Source organism: Suricata suricatta, chromosome 17 (assembly GCF_006229205.1).
Source record: "Suricata suricatta isolate VVHF042 chromosome 17, meerkat_22Aug2017_6uvM2_HiC, whole genome shotgun sequence".
In the NCBI taxonomy this organism is placed as follows: domain Eukaryota; kingdom Metazoa; phylum Chordata; class Mammalia; order Carnivora; family Herpestidae; genus Suricata; species Suricata suricatta.
Genome location: NC_043716.1, coordinates 20,684,473 through 20,700,421, shown reverse-complemented (window position 1 = coordinate 20,700,421; position 15,949 = coordinate 20,684,473). Strand labels below are relative to the sequence as shown.

Here is a 15,949-nt window from a genome sequence, read left to right as displayed (position 1 = left end):
TGACCCCATAAGCCATCTGGACTTTCTCTGTGCCTACTGACATAGTGGGGGTTGCTGCTCAGGATTTCTGGGTGTAGAGCCTCAGCATTCTCGAGACAAAGTCCTCCACTCCCAGAGACGCATTTCAGGCCTTCTGTCTCCCAGGGCCCCTGCCATCTTCCACTTGCTCCCAGGAGCCTTGATCCTTCTTCCCAGAGCAGCTCAGAAGAGAACAGGTGCCCTTCAGAGAAGGGCAGGGCTGCTGTAATCACAGAGCATTAGAGCTGGAAGGGTCCCAAGGGATAATGTAGCCTGTCCCTGTACCCCACTCCTAACACTGGCCCTGGGCGGCAGCAGCCTCAGATCAAGGGGGAGGCTGGCCCTTAATTGTTACACTCTGTGATGATTATGAAGTCAGCTCATTGCACCCCCAGCCCATGCAAACTAAGGGTGGGTCCACTGCCCCCAGTTTCTTTCTGCTTCCTGTCAGCTGCATAGTGAAAGCTGTGGTCCTGAAACAAACAAGATGGCATCAGAGGCACCGTGTAAAATGGGAGATGCGGAGGAGACCATGCTGAAGAAGGAAAACCTCAATGTTCTGAATGCACTTGATCAAATGTCCAAGCCCTTTCCAAACCCCAAGTCTATGAACAGGACCGTCACTACCAAAGGAGTCCCACTTTCTGCAAGAGGAAGTTTGGTTAACTTCTTGGAGGAAGATATCATCAATCTACCGTAAGTTACTAGTCTGGTCCTTTCTTTCTTTCTAAGGCTGGAGTGGAGGGACAGGGAAAGGGCCTCAAAGAAGTAATGATGCTTCCTTGACCTGTCACAACTTGGTCCCTGAATTCCCCTGAAGAGCGCGGCATGTGTGCAGGTTGCACTATGGATGTCTGACCCCAAGTCAGTTCTTGGAGGCTTGGAGGAGTCCTGCTCCAGAAGGTCTTCGAGGATTGGTCAGAGTTTTGTTGACAGTACTTCTCATCCTGCTTTGTCTGGCTGTGGTCCTCACCACTCCTACACACACCCCTACAGACACCCCTACTCCAGTCCATTCCCCATGGCTCCTCTTCCTCAGTCCCCCCTTTTGGTGCCTTTGCCTGCCTGATTATGTCCCCCCAATAGTCTGCCTGCCATCCGCCTGAAGTTTACTGTTCTTCCTCAGTGATTCTGGGTTCTCTTTAGCTCATTCCACAAAACTCTCTGAGCTTTTCCAAGGTGTCTGGCTTAATGTCAAGCTCTAGGAATGCAGAGCTGAAAAACAGCTCCTGCCTTCATGGAGTTTTCAGTCTGGGGTGTGTGTGTGGGGGGGGGGGTGGAGATGTTAGGCACAAATCAAGAATAATACTGCACAGTCTGTGCTATGACAGGACACCTTGAGGAACCAGATGGGGCTGTCACTGCCTAGAAATTCTTTACAGTTTCGAAGAAGTGGCCCCATGGACTGTGTAGCTAGTCTTGATTACATGAAAGGGATATGGCGTCCAGTTCCTAAGGGACCTTTAAGTAAGCAGGTATGGCTAAAGTGACAGATACTTGCAGGAAATGTCATGATAAGATAGGAAAATCTTGGGCTAGGAGCCCAAGTTCAAATCCAAGTTCTACCACTTAAGATACATGACTGTAGACAAGTTAATTAAGATCAGGGACCTTCAGTCCCTCACTTGCAAAATGGGGCTAACACCCATACAGCAGGGCTGTCACAAAGATCATAAAAAGTTCTTGTCCAGCATATAGCTCAATGCTTAACTACTTTCTATGCCCACTGCTCTTTTGAAGAAGAGATTCTAAAACAGATTCTTAGGGTTCCTGGCTGGCTCAGACAGTAGAGCATGCAACTCTCAGTCTTGCGGTTGTGGGTTCGATCCCCGTGTTGGGTGTAGAGATTAGTTAAAAAAATTTTTTTAAATCTTAAAAATAAATAAATAGAGATTCATTAGGGCAATATGAAGTGTAAGTGACCTAAATAACACAGATTCTTCAGCCTGCAAAGGACTTTGATGGGGGAGTCATCTATCCCAAAAGTCCACCAAAGGCTAGCACAGAAGGTTTGGGCTGATCAGGATTTCTCAGGAGGCAGTCTTTGGGGCTGGAGTTCAAGGAAAAGTTGGCCTATGAAGGTTCAAGCTCTGCCTTCCACTCACCATGTGCCCTTAGTCAAAGTGCTTTGTCCCCAAAGGCCCAGTGACTACTCCTTCTATACCACTGCTCTTCAAAATGTGGGTTATGATCTAGTAATGGGTCAGCAACTCATTCTAGTTGATGGAGACCAGTATTATAAAAATGAAATGAAAGAGTAGAAAATTCCAGACCACATCACACATACAGTAAATACTGGTTCAGGAAGTGTGTTTTAGTTTAGTTTTTTTTTTTTAACATTTATTTATTTTTGAGAGAGACACAGAGCGTGAGGGGGGGACGGTCAGAGAGAGAGGGAGACACAGAATCAGAAGCAGGCTCCAGGCTCTGAGCTGTCAGCACAGCTGACACCCTGGCGCCTCTGTTTTAGTTTTATGTGTATGTGTGAGTATACCAGGTTTCCAGGTAAATATGTATTTCTTTCTTTTGGTCAAGGTAAGAAAAAGATTTGAAAGCCAAACTTTTTGGATTTTGTACTTCATCAGTAAAAAAAAAAATAGTAAGGAAACATGTACAATGTTGTTCTTTGTAATCGCAAAGAATTGGTAATAATACAAATATCCACATAATGGAAAATGTACAACAGTTAAAATGTCTGAACGAGAACTACATGTATCTATGCAAAGGAATCTAAAAAAACAATGTGAAAAAAGTGAGCTGCTGATGGGTATGATACCTTTTATTTATATGAAGTTTTAAAATATGCAAAATAATAGTAGATCTTGTTTAAGGATAGCACACTTGTGTAACAAACCTTTAGGAACGCACATGGAATAGTAAACACAATATTGGATGTGCGCTGTACCAGTTACCTCTAAGTGGGAGGATGTGGAGTGAGGTGGGGACATGAGTGTCGGGGGCTTTAGTTCTGAAGCTGGAGGGTGTCTAAGTGGAAGCTTAATATGTTATCCTTTTTTTCCCTCACTTTATCATATATTCATTTTATTTTTTCCAATTTTATTGAGATATAGTTGGCATATATCAGTGTAAGTTGTACAACACGATTTGATATGTGTGTATTGTGAAGTGATTATCCTAATAACTTTCATTACCATCGGTCACTGCACATAGTTATAGATTTATTTCTTATGATAAGAACTTTTAAGATCCACTCTTAGCAACTTTATTTTTTAAATGTTTTTTTTTTTATTATTTTTGAGAGACAGAGAGAGACAGCGTGGGCAGGGGAGGGTCAGAGAGAGAGGGACACACAGAATCTGAAGCAGGCTCCAGGCTCTGAGCTAGCTGTCAGCACAGAGCCTGACGCAGGGCTTGAACCCATGAACCATGAGATCATGACCTGAGCCAAAGCCGGACGCTTAACCGACTGAGCCACCCAGGCGCCCCATCTTAGCAACTTTCAAATGTACAATATAGTATTACTAACTATAGTCACCATACATTGTATTAATATATTATTCTTGATATCTTGTGTATGTCTAAAATATTTCATAATTTAACAAAATTAGTATGGAAGAAAAGGTTTTTTAGCATTTACCCCAATATATGTATATTTATGTGTACTATTAATTTTACATGCTACATATTAATAAATATTGTTAAATCTTGCAAAATCTATGTAAATAAATTAGTAATTATAGTTCAACAGTAGCAAGTGAGTATTAGTAAAGCTTAATAATTTTTATTTTAGGTACTTAGATGTTTTTCCATACCGCACTAGATTGGTTTGGGCATTTCCCCAGGGTATTTGCACCCTGCTGGGGAAGGAGAACTTAAGGTTTTGGCAGTGTTTCTCAAACTGTGGGCCTCGAACAGGTCTCAGCATGGTCTGAGGATCTTATAAAAGATACTTTAGCAGTTTCCCCAGTCCTATCCCCAAGGAGGAGGGGCAGGGGCCAGGAATCTGTATTTTGCAATAAGTGCCCTGGTGGATTGAATGCACCGCTACAGGGTGGTAAGGATGTTCTGAGCTATTCCGAAGCATCTGGAGTTACTGGCGAATCAGGGAGCTTCCCAGCTGCGTGGGTTGGGGTGGCCTCCTTCAGTGGGCTCACCTGTCTCCCTCCCACTCAGGAAGCCGATGCCAGTGGAGAATTCTGAAGGCAGCTGTGACAACATCAGCATCTCCCCACTCCCATCCACCTTGAATCCCATCAAACTGGCTGTGACTCAGCCCAACAGCAGCTTCTTCGCAGGGATGCTGGAGGGCGAGCTGAACAAACTCAGCCTCTCCTCGATAGGCAAGGACACACAAAAGAGGGACCTGGCTCTCTGCCCCCATCAAACTAAGTCCCAAATAGCCCCTGGGGGGCTGCTGGACTTTGGCAACCAGGAGGTGGACACAGACACCTCCTCCACACCCTCAGAGTCCTCTGTGGTTATGGATGTGCTGGAGACGCCCTTCATCTGCCAACACATAGTCAATGACTCCACGGCTGTGGTAAGTTTCCCTCTTCGTGCATTCACGTGCAGGCTTACTGGCTGCCCCCGTGTGCCAGGCACTGAGTTGAGCTCCCCAGGGAGTGCAGCGATGCCTACCACCTGCATCTGGACCTTGAGCTCCTAGCACAGGAGAGAGGCCATGTCTGTAAAGCACTCCGGTGCAAGCTGGATCGGGCGCAGTGCTATAGACAGAGTTCAGATCAAGTGCCACCAGGAGTTCAGAGGGAAAGAAAATTACTTCTAGGTGCAGGAATATGCTTTGTGGCTTTGGTAACATTTGGGCTGGGACGCAGAGGTAGGATTTCAACGTCCAGGGATGGGAAAACGGCATTCCACGGAGGGGCTGACACTAGCGACACCTCACAGGTGGGAAGAGGTGGGAGCAAACAGCCAGGTACCAATGTAGGACTCTTGCATTTTTCTGCACCTACAGATCCAATTGTCTTGTTAAAAATGAGATTCCTTGGCCTCATCCCTAGAGATTCTGATTCATTAGGTGTGGGGTGGGGCCTGAGAATTTGCACCACCAACAAATTCTCAGGTGGTGCTGAGGGACCTCGTGCTGACTAGCACTGTTCCAGAGTCCAGGACAAGGTACAGAGTGGGGAAAGTTAATCTGGTGTCATTTTTTTGGAGGCCCTGCAAGGTTAGGCTACTTTATAGATTTTTCTGTGAGCAGTAGAGAACAGCTTTTTGCAAAGCCTTATACCCAGTGGTGGGTGCAATTTGAGCTGTAGATAAATCTGGAAGTCCCAGATGAACAGTGTCTCTCAAAGTGTGGTTCCCAGACCACCAATGGTATCTGCATCATATGGCAACACGTTTGAAATTTAAATTCTCATCCCTCCCCCTCCACTTTGGGGCTACTGAAATCAGAAACTGTGGGGGCCAGCAGTCTGTTTTAACAAGTCCTTTAGGGGGTTCTGATGCATACCCAACTTTGAGAACCACTGACCTAGCTGGAGGAGAAACTGGAAATGGGAGACCTGAGAGAAGACAGCAGGGCCAGGAATCTGCAGTGTTCTAGACACTCCCCAAGCTCCTTCGCCAGGCTTGGCAATCACTGTTGTAGTACAAAGTATGTGGGCTCTGCAACTACTGGTTTGGACTTTGGCTCTGTCACTCTGTGTGACCACAGGCCAGCCACATGCCCTCTCTGAACCTGTGATTTCATCTGCAATGACAAGATGATCTCTAAGGTCCCGCTCAACTAGTCTATAAGAAATATGGGTGAGGGGCACACCTGAGGTGGGGGGTGCTGCCCAGGGAGAGAAGGAAATGCTACGGGCCCATGGCGTGCCTTACACTTTCCATCAGACCTGCCTCAGCCCCAGGACGGGTAGGGGATGGACGTGGGGCATTCAGACCCATGGCTGGAGGTGGGAGGTGAGGGGAGGACAGTCTGGAGCAGGTCTGAGGAAGCCTGGTGGGGGACTCTCTTCTAGATTTCCTGGACCTATGCCCTGGGCAAGAAGCAGGTCAGTTCCTACCAAGTCCTGGTGCAGGAGGTGGCCAACACAAATGACCATAAGCTGCCCAAGGAAAAGAGTCAGCCATGCTTCTTCGACAAGGTCTTTGGCACCACCATCAAGCTGATGGACCTGAGGCCTAACACGAGTTACTGCCTCATCGTCCGTGCGGCCAACACAACCAGGGTGGGGAAGTGGTGCAAGCCCTACAAAGTGAGCCCTGGGAGAAGAGGGCCGGGAGGTCAGGGGTTTTGGAGGCTGGGGGCACTCCTGTGGCCCCACAATTCACCTTCTTGCTGGTTGTCTTTCTGCTTGGGTGATTGAGCATGAATTCCTGGCTGCTTCCTTCTGGGAGGTTTAAGGATTAAGCCACTCTGGGGCCCACTGGGAATGCAAACTCATATATTCATCAGCATCTCTGTAATGTTCAGCTTCGAAAGCCATTACTTTTGGGATTTCTCAACCTTGTACCAATAATTGAGTGGGCCAGGAAGTTAAGGGCATCCAGGGAAACACAGGGAAGAGGTGAAAGGGGGTCAAAGAAGGGAAGGGGGATGGGCAGGGGCATGGGAGGAGAGGCCCGGACAGCCCTGTAGTTGGAAACCTCACACGACAGGGAAGGCACAGGTTTATACCTGTTTCTAATGTCCCATGAACAGGTGGTAAGGCTATCTAAGATCCCATTTGGCAAACAAGGGGGTTGCAAAGACAAAGAGCCGAGCCAGGGTCAGGTGTGGGATGGAATTCTGAGGGGTTTTGTTTTATTTCAGTTTGCAACCGTGGCCGCTGACTTGAACAGCTTCCCAGAGGACAACCCCATCCAGATCACCGTGCAGCGCAAAAAACCCCAGCGGAAAACCGTGTCCATTGGGTTGGAGGAGATGCGGAAGCTTGAAGATCTGGAATACCTATTTCCCTACTAAGGAGGGCTCTGGGAAGCCCAGGGCTCCCAGGAACCAGAATAATGAAATGTACCACCCACATCACGCCAGGGAACTGCTGACCACCCCACCTGGAGCCTGGTGGCAGTGCTCCCGTATCTCCACCCCTAGGCTGGGGCTGAGGCTAGTTAGGAGCTCCACTCACCTGGAGGTGCCAGTGCCCACAGCTGCTAGGCATCCCCCTCCTCAGAACTGGGCTGGGTCCAGATCCCTCACTAAAGCACTGCAGGTCACCCAGGATCCTGAATTGTATATCATGTTGACAACTGAGCGGGCTGCCATCCACCTTCCTAGCTTCTGCCAGGACTTAGAGTCTGGGTTGGGGGCTGGGGGGAGATGGAACACAAGGCTGGCAGGGCACTGGGGAGTTACCACCACCTATTGCTCGGCTCTGCCAGCATCACTCCTTTCCCTGGGGGAGGAAGAAATGTTATTCAAAGACTAAAATGCACATAAGCTGGGAAGAACAGCAACGCTGGACAGAGGTGGTGGCAGCTCATCGATTGTCAACATCAGACTTAAGCTCTGGAAGGACATGGCGCAAAGTGCACAAGTTTTGGGGCAGGGTAGGATTTAATCCCGGTTTTTCCTGGATGTGAGGGTATGGACAGCTAGCGTCACAGAACTACACTTGTAAACAGTGGGACTCTGGGAAACACAAACAGCCACGTGCAGCTAGCGTCCAACATACTGGACAGCATGGGCTCACATCGTCCTCTGGCCACCATTCAGTGGCTTCCACCAGTATCCCCAGCCACAACTGGCCTCGTAGGCAAAGGGGAAAGAGCGAAGGGTTAGACAGACTGACCAGCACAGTCCTAGGGTGAGCCTTGGGGCTCTAGGACAAGGAATTAACAACCTGAACACACAAAATAGAAGTTATTTATTTGGTCACAGAATCTAGGGTCTGACGCTGAATAGAAAGAACATTCAGGCCAGGAGGAGGGGCAACAGTGGGGGTTCGGTCACTGCCTGGCCCCCCACCACCAGCAAGGTACGGACAGAGTGATGGCCAAGGGCTGAGCACTGTGATGTTTTCCTGAGACTTTGACCTCCTGCTCTGGGGAGGGACCCCACTGGGGTTTCTCCAAGGACAGCAGACCACACTCGTTCACACGTTCACCACGCTGGCCTTTGGTGTCTGTGAAGGCGGGCAGGTGGCCACAGCCGAGTCCAGCTGGGAGTCACGGAGAACTGGGGATTTCTCATCTCCTCCATCTGTGGAGAAGGGGAGGGAACAGCATGGGTATCCCATCTTGGGTAGGGAGGCTGCCATATAATCCCAGGAGCCCACGAGCCCACTACAGAGAGAGCCTGTGGTTCACTTGGTCATTAAGAGACTAGCTACCATCTCTGCGCTGGGCACTCAAACTCACGCTGGGCACCTACTACATGCCCGGCCAAGACCTCATCCCAGGGCCTGGCCGCTCAGATACCCACCAAGGTCATCTGATAGCATAAACAGTATTTACAAGTACACATGCTTTGGGTTCCCAAGTGTCTGCCTCCTATCTTTGATCCTCCCGTCTCCTGAGGCTTGGTAACTCCCGGGGTGGGGGGAAGTGAGCCATGCTCTCCAAAACCACGCAGTGGAAGTCAGAGCCAGGATCGGAACTAGGTGTGAGGCCTTCAACACCCAGTGTGCTAAGAACGACTGCCTCATGCTGGAGGTACCCTGGACTCGCCTTCTGGAGAGCACTGTCAGGGTCTCCCAGAATCCCTGCAAGTCTGCTGTTCTTCCTCTAACCACCGAGAGAACGTGGCAGAACCCTCAGAATTCTACGCCAGAGGGAAAGGCGCAAGGAGCGACCGACACAAGGGTAGGATAGCCAAGCACACCAGCCACCATCTCCCCCAAACTCACATCCGGAGGCATTTGTCCTTCCCACCACTGGCCACTCTCTGGCCATCTGGACTCCAGTCGACAGCGTATACCTAAACCGAGGTGGGGGTGGGGAGAAGCAGCTCAGAAAGGTGGGTGGGGACCAGGAGGGCCAGGCTTCAACCCCCCACCGCACCCCACCTCCCTGCTCACAAGGTCAGCCATACCTCATCCGCGTGGCCCGGCAGATCAGCAGCCAGCTTCTGGCCCTTCACATCCCATACCTTCAGTGTGCTGTCACTGCTGCCACTGACCAGGAGCCGGCTATCGGCTGACCATGCAATCTGGTACACAGCAGCCACGTGGCCACGCAGGGAAGCCAGGTACCTGGGCCAGAAAGTGGTGATGATGGGAATGAGGTCTGAAGGGGCCCCTGTGCCCTCCATATCTGGACAACTCTGCATGACTTTGAATCAAATCTAACCTGCTGAGCCCATCTGCCTGATACCCCCCTAACGGAAAGTGCTTGCTGACAGGTGGCATGGAGTAAGTGGGCGAGGCCCACCTGAAACTTTCATGTCATTACAGATTAGCTTTATCTATTTGGACAAGTCATCAGGCCTCTCAGAGACTCAGTTTCCCATCTTGAAAAAGAAGGGGATGACCTATTTGGAGACACACAATGGCGGAGATAGGAGGCCCCACAAGGGTTTCCCTTGCCCGTTTCTTTGCCTCTCTGCTGACCGAATTAACCTCATGGGCATAGCACCTCATTATACCACTGCTTCTCAGACTTAAATGGGAGCAGAATCACCTGATGACTCTATTAAAATGCAGATTCTGATTCTCAAGATATGGAGAGGGGGGCCAGAAAATGCACCTCAAATCTACATTTCGGCCACAATCCTGGCCATCTTAAGATCATTTCTCTCCTTTGATACAAAAGGAACTAGCATTTCAGTGCCCATTTATTACCAGTCATAAATATACCATCTCACTTAGTCCTTGTAACAAAGCTGAGAGGTAGATCTGCATCTTACAAGAGAGGAAGCAAAGGCTCAGGATATCCAAATGCCTGCCAAGGCCACGCAGCACAGCCAAGCTCCCTCCAGAGGACTAGTGCCCTTCCTCTCCCTCCCCGAACCTCCACTCACCTGCCCGTCCTGCCGTCCCACAGTTTGATGGACTTGTCAAAGGAGGCGCTGGCAATGATGCGGGAGTCAGGGGAGAAGAGCACCTGGTTGATGAGGGCCTGGTGTCCCGTCATCCGTGCGAGGGGCTTCTTGTCCTCTGCTGGGGACCACAGGAATAAGGTGAAGTCGTCTGAGCCAGACACCAGCCTCTCTGGGCCCTGGCCCTAGGAGAGGCAGAAAGCACACCGTGTGGGACAGAGTCTCAGACAGGAGACCCTGACCTGGGCAGCAAACGCACCACTGATGACCCAGCACCAGCACGGAGGCCAGGACCAGGAGAAATGAGGCCTGGCCAGCTACCAACTCACATGGGACCCCTGGTTGTCACTTCCCCCAAAAGGAAATTTTATGCACATGGAATAATTTCTAAGATACATAATCATAAGAAAAAGCAAAGTACAGAATAGTATATTAAAAAGGGAAAGATTTTATATGTGGGTTTGTATACAAGTGTACGTATATTACATCCTGTGTACACAGACATGTGTATGTGGAGTTATGAAGTCTCTGGAAGGAAACACAGGACACTAGTAGCTCTGGATGCTTCCAGAAGGAAAGGGTGGATGGGCAACAGAAATGGGAGACTTTTTCACCATCTCCCTTTTTGTGTTCTTTGAACCTTTGACCACATGAATGTGTTACTTACACAAAATACAATAAAAAAGAGAGAAAATGCAATAAATATGGAAGTAAATACAATAAGATGGTACCTATGCATTAAGATTTTAAGATTGGAAACGAGGATTTTCAGGAAGAACTTTCTGGAAAAGGACTGTCTGAGCGAGGGCTAGAACGGGGAGGGGTCTGAGTGCCTGCAGAGTGCTTCAGGGACCCGTGGAAGAAGAGCAGGGAGCTGGGCATGCCGGCGGCTGGCACACACTCACCCGCACGAGGTTGTATCGGCTCAGAGCCCTCTCCTTCAACTCCTGCACTGTGGCCAGGTACCGGAGGGGAGAAGGGGAGACCAGGAACGAGGCTGATTAGGAAATGCAACACATATGGCAGACATCCCCAGCCCAGGTCCGACCTCGCACAGTAAGCTCGGAAGCCAGCTCCTTCCCGAGCGGGCCTCTCCCACGCACTCACAGGACCCTCGGAGGTCTTGGGCGTTAACTGAGGCCTCTGCCGGCTCGAAGGCACCCGTGCGCAGGGCGTAGTCAGTGCTGAGTGCCATGGAGTTCACCCAGTGGCCGTGGCCTTGCAGAGTCCGGCACAGCACACCCTAGGGCAGAGGGAGAAAGGTCAGACGCACACCCTAGGGAACCGGTACCCCGCCCCCAGGATTAGCCCCCCTCCCCCAGGATTAGCCCCAGAAGACAGTGACATGGGACTCCGAATTAGGACCCTCGTTCATTGTGGTCTTAATCCAATCACCGCTCTGGGCTAAAGTCTCTCCTCACTTATAAAATGAGAGTGCTGGCCCAGACAGTTGTCTCTGAAAGTGTGTTTCATGGAAAGGAAGTTACAGGCTTCCTGCAGCGGGAATTTCTGGACCCTGTTAATGAACGCTGAACCTCCACTATGCTGCACGTCCCCCCACCTGGATCCCAGAACACTGGCCAACATGTCTTCCAGCCCTGGCACCTCATGGCCTGAGATTTTCCCAGGCTGCTCTCCAGACCCTCCCAGCTCTTACATCATGCGCCCTCCAGACTTTGATGGTGCGGTCCTGGGAAGCAGAGTAGAGAAGCCCGTCCCCTCCCCACCGGAGACAGGCGACTGACTGCGTGTGCCCGGTGAGGATGCGCTCACAGCGGCCCGCAGTTGTATCCCAGACCCGCACACTGCCATCCTTGGAGCTGCTGGCCACATAGCGGCACTCGGGGTTCCTGGAGAGGGGAAGGGAGATGTGGCCCCAGTTCTGATGTGGGAACAGCAACAGCACCCGCCATTCTCAGCTCAAAGGCCGGGGCGATGACTCAACAGCTTCCTGACCCCAAGATCCAGCTGCACTGCAAGGCAGCTCTCAGAGCCCAAGATGAACAGCCCCCCTCTCAAGCAGCCACACAGGCTTGAAGACCTAGCCCACTGCCCACCAGGCCAGCACTGTCAGGCTGGCCATCCCACCCCCTCCGGCAAAGCCTCTCTGCATCAAGCAAGTGAGGGGACAGCTCTGAAGCCCTGGCTCATTTCCCCCAGCTCTGTGACTGTCACTTACTCGTGGAGGGGCTCCCAGCTCAGGCCTGTGATCCACTTGCTGTGGCCAGCGAGGGCCCTGCCCACCTGCTTCCCTGTGCTTGGGTCCCAAAGGAGAATCTGAGGGACAGAAGCTTACTGAATAACCCTCTCCATCCTGTCCCTGGGTCCACCAAAGGTCCCCGCCCACTGCCCCCAATCCATCTTTCCCTGAAGACCCCAGAACCTCATTTGTCCCATGTCCTAGGAAGGAAGCCCAGAGTTCCTGCCTAGTTACCATGACCAACATCTACCTGGCCATTCTTGCAGCCCGAGGCCAACTTCTTGCCGTCTGGGGACCAGGATATGCTAAGGACCCAGTGTCTGTGTCCTAGGAAAGCAGGGGAGGGAGAAAGGAGGGAGCACATATCTGTCTTTATCCCCAGTGCCTAGTACACCTGACACGCTGCCGAACTCAATTAGTCCCTGAATAAGTGATCAGTCAAACAAAAGGAGAGATGAAGCTTTCTAGGCAAAGGGTGAATTCATCCCAAGTGCTAAAGCCATGCATCCTGCTGCATAGATGATACTTCCACTTTCTAGTAATTCCTTCCATGATACGTAGCATAAAGTGTTTTCACATGCCATTTTTTTTTAAACTGATGAAGTACAGAATCCAAAAAGTTTGGCTTTCAAATCCTTTTTTAACCTTGACCAAAAGTAAGAAACGCATATTCCCTGGAAACCTAGGATACTCATACATACACATGAAACTAAAACACATTTCACGAACCAGTGCTTAAGTGTGAGCTCTGGAACGTGCTCAACGGTATGGAGCAAAGCAAGAATTAGTCCCAATTTTTCAGATGATAAAACTGAAGCTTAGGGAGCATGCCCTACCCACACAAGGTCACCCAGCTAGTGTGTGGTCTCAGGCCTCATCCCAGAACTAAAGAGACAAAACTCTGGGGGTGGGGCCTGGCAACCTGTGCGTTAACAAGCCTCCCTGGTAATTCCAATGCTCAAGTTTAAGAACCACTATGGTAGAAGCTGGATTTAAGGCAGGTTCTCCTTGCTACCAGCCTCTGCACAACCTATAACCCCACACTGCCTCTCTGGTCCAGTCTCTGCTTGTTTGGAAATGGCTGACTGGGCTCAAGGGTAGTCTCCACCTAGGAACAGGGTTAAGGGGTTGTTGAATCAGCTCTGGGCCTCCTCAGAAACTAAAGAGCTGAGTAGATGATCACCCACCTACCATTGGGTTAAGACCCTCCCGATAAACGACTAACTACATACTGACCCTGGCACGTGAAATGCGGTGTCTCAGTGCTGAGATCCCAGAAGCGCACTGTGGTGTCTCCGGAGCCACTGGCCAGGTACCTGGGGAAGAAGAGAGGCCACCTGATCTCTGCAGTGGGGACAAGGGGTAGGCCCTACACCAAAACATGTCATACGTGCATTTCTTCTGCCTATTCAATTGTCTCCTGGGCACAGAGTCTGAGATCCGACTCTCCCTCTCCCCTGAGAAGGAGAAGTGTAACAGAGATATCATCTGGGAGAAGACCCCCGCCCCCACCCCCAGACAGTCATATCTGTCTTCTTCCTTTCTAAAAGGAACGGCCCCAGCTATAATCAGATTTGGAGTTTCTCGTTATCCGTGTAGGACTGAGAAAAGCAAACAAACTCAGTTACACAGATGATGAATTAAATCATAAAGTGACTTGCCTGGAGGCCTACAGCTCAGCTCTCCTGAGATCAAGGCCAAGAAAGGCTGTTCCAAGGTGGGTGTCCTTCAAAACCAAACAACACTGGGGAAGTCCTCTACCTGGAACCCGGGATCTGAGCTCAGGTCTATGAGAGGCAGCCTGAGGCCCCACTGACTATTAACTTGGGGTATCCGCCCCACCCCAGCCAGAGGCTGCGCCCCCACACTCTACTCCACAATCCTGCAACTGTCCTTACTTTCCTGTGGGGCTGAAGGCCACAGAAATGACTGCCTCGCTGTGACCTTCCAAAGAGCTGGTGCAGCGGGTCACAGCACGAACCCTGAAGATAGCCTGTGGCTGGTAGATGATGTCAAGGACCTTCTCTGTCTCCACTGCCTGTGACTCCAGCGTCCTCCCCAGTGACGAGACGATCTCAGCATCGTGGACAAAGAAAGCCAGTGGCAGGGGATCCTCCTGAAGGGCAATGGGAAAGGGCAACCCCTCCATCAAAGGATAGGAAGCAGGGGTGCTCCCCAGTGAGTTGTGGCCCCGTGAAGCTTCATTCTTTCCAGTCACGGTGTGGGGCACCCACCACCATGCCCACTGAGCAAGGCCCCCCCTTTTTTTTTAATCCCCAAAGAGGAAAGTATAGTACTTAGATAGTACTTTAAAATTCTTTATCTGGATCTCACAACTCTGGGAGGCAGGCATTAATATTCCCACTTGGTAGAAGAAAAAATTGACGCTCAGAGCAGCTAAGTAATTAACCCAACATCCCCTTGGGAATCACTAATTCAAGTGTGTCAGAAAGAAAACTAAAGTCCAGAATTAGTGTCAGTATACAGGATTATGCATTTTCTTTCTTTTTTTTTCAGTGATTATTTATGAGAGACAGAGAGAGCGTGAACAGAGGAGGAACAGTGAGAGGGAGACAGAATCCAAAGCAGGTTCTAGGTTCTGAGCTGTCGGCACAGAGCCCGACATGGGGGCTGAACTCATGAACTGTGAGATCACGACCTGAGCTGAAGTCAGATACTTAGGGACTGGGCCACCCAGGTGCCCCTACGCAGCGTTTTCTAAACTGCCACACCATGATTTACAAAATACACCCAAAACACTGGTTGAAAATACAGACTGCTTTACCCCAGAGTCTGGCGTAGTAAATCTGGGGTGGGGTCCAGGTATTAGATTTTTAAGCCCTCAGCCCCACTGGCCCCACCAAATGATGAATGGCCCCACCGGTTCAGAAGACCACGGGTTTTGAATCTGACATTGGGGTTCCAATTCCAATTCTACCATCTACAGCGTAGCATCGTACAAATAATTTACTGCCTCTGGGCCACACTGTAACGTGGGGATATTAACGAGGAGCTGCGTCCAGGAATCTGACGATGCACCCAATGCATTCAAAACGCGCGGTCTCTCTTCCCTAGTGAACCCCGCAGGTCGGAGCGTAAAGCGCTGTCACACGGAATATACCTCCTGACCGTCCCCTGACGTAGGTGGCACTGCCACAGAGGCGCGCCGGGGTGGTTCACCCAGTGTCGGTGAGGGCTGGGACCCCCCAAACGTCAGACGTGGGGTCTCCCGGTCCCTGCCTGCCGGCCCGCAGCAGGGCCTTCCCGCCCAGGGGAGGGAAGAGGGGCCGCCCGGGCCGCCGCTCACCTGGGCCAGCAGCGCGTTGCACACGAGCTGCAGCTTGTCCGGGGTGATGTCCACGGGCACGTCGAACGGGGAGCCCAGCAGCTGCCCGCCCTCATCCTGGAACTGCACCAGCAGCCTCTGCCCGTCGGGCGCCGCCGCCTCGTCCTGTGCCTACAAGCGACGCCGGAGTCAGCCACGCCGTGGGGGGGGGAAGGCCCCCACTGCCGCCTCCTTCGGACCTCGGGGACCCGGGACCGGAGCGCCCCCGCCCCCACTCACGCACACCCACCGCAGCTGCCGCCGCCATCCCGCGTTCCCACGTGGAGGAAAAAGAGTTGGGCGGGACGGAGCGCCGCCCCCAGGATGTGGTGGCGCTGCAGTCTGCGACATCGCCCTCTGGTGTGGCGGAGGGGAAGTGTCACGCCGTGCGGGTCCGGATTGGTGCGCCTGATACCCGCTCCCGCAGCCTCACCTTGGAGGCGTGGCTGTCACCCCACTCAGTCCCTCCCAGTGCCGTACAGGATACAAACAGCCTTTT

General features: G+C 51.2%; 2 protein-coding genes across 3 annotated transcripts; one reads left to right on the top strand and one right to left on the bottom strand.

Annotated features, from left to right (window-relative positions):
- Positions 1-439: 439 nt before the first annotated feature.
- On the top strand, positions 440-7,171 carry FNDC8 (fibronectin type III domain containing 8). Its single transcript, XM_029928572.1, has 4 exons — positions 440-714; positions 4,153-4,519; positions 5,967-6,203; positions 6,761-7,171. Exons 1-4 carry the CDS (start codon positions 506-508, stop codon positions 6,911-6,913), a joined length of 966 nt encoding a protein of 321 aa, XP_029784432.1. The 5' UTR covers positions 440-505; the 3' UTR covers positions 6,914-7,171.
- A 623-nt stretch (positions 7,172-7,794) lies between these two features.
- Positions 7,795-15,739, bottom strand: NLE1 (notchless homolog 1). Of its 2 annotated transcripts, XM_029928570.1 has the most exons (13): positions 15,701-15,739; positions 15,433-15,582; positions 14,024-14,241; positions 13,362-13,441; positions 12,376-12,452; positions 12,105-12,202; positions 11,583-11,775; positions 11,033-11,168; positions 10,831-10,877; positions 9,908-10,110; positions 8,981-9,140; positions 8,796-8,866; positions 7,795-8,149 (listed from the first exon to the last, which is right to left on the bottom strand). In XM_029928570.1, the coding sequence occupies exons 1-13, from the start codon at positions 15,716-15,718 to the stop codon at positions 8,137-8,139; spliced, it is 1,464 nt and encodes a 487-aa protein (XP_029784430.1). In that variant the 5' UTR covers positions 15,719-15,739; the 3' UTR covers positions 7,795-8,136. The 2 variants fall into 2 exon arrangements, with proteins under 2 accessions (XP_029784430.1, XP_029784431.1); XM_029928571.1 differs by lacking the exon at positions 10,831-10,877 and having other exon boundaries at positions 9,908-10,046.
- Positions 15,740-15,949: the final 210 nt, after the last annotated feature.

Coding starts and splice junctions, on each gene's coding strand:
- NLE1 (XM_029928570.1), bottom strand. Junction 14,242..15,432: donor GCAACGCGCTGCTGGCCCAG/GTGAGCGGCGGC, acceptor ATTGCCCTTCAG/GAGGATCCCCTGCCACTGGC. Junction 10,111..10,830: donor GCCGATACAACCTCGTGCGG/GTGAGTGTGTGC, acceptor TGCCTCTCCTAG/GGCCAGGGCCCAGAGAGGCT.
- FNDC8 (XM_029928572.1), top strand. CDS start 506: ATGGCATCAGAGGCACCGTGTAAAATGGGAGATGCGGAGGAGACCATG. Junction 715..4,152: donor GAAGATATCATCAATCTACC/GTAAGTTACTAG, acceptor CCTCCCACTCAG/GAAGCCGATGCCAGTGGAGA. Junction 4,520..5,966: donor TCAATGACTCCACGGCTGTG/GTAAGTTTCCCT, acceptor ACTCTCTTCTAG/ATTTCCTGGACCTATGCCCT.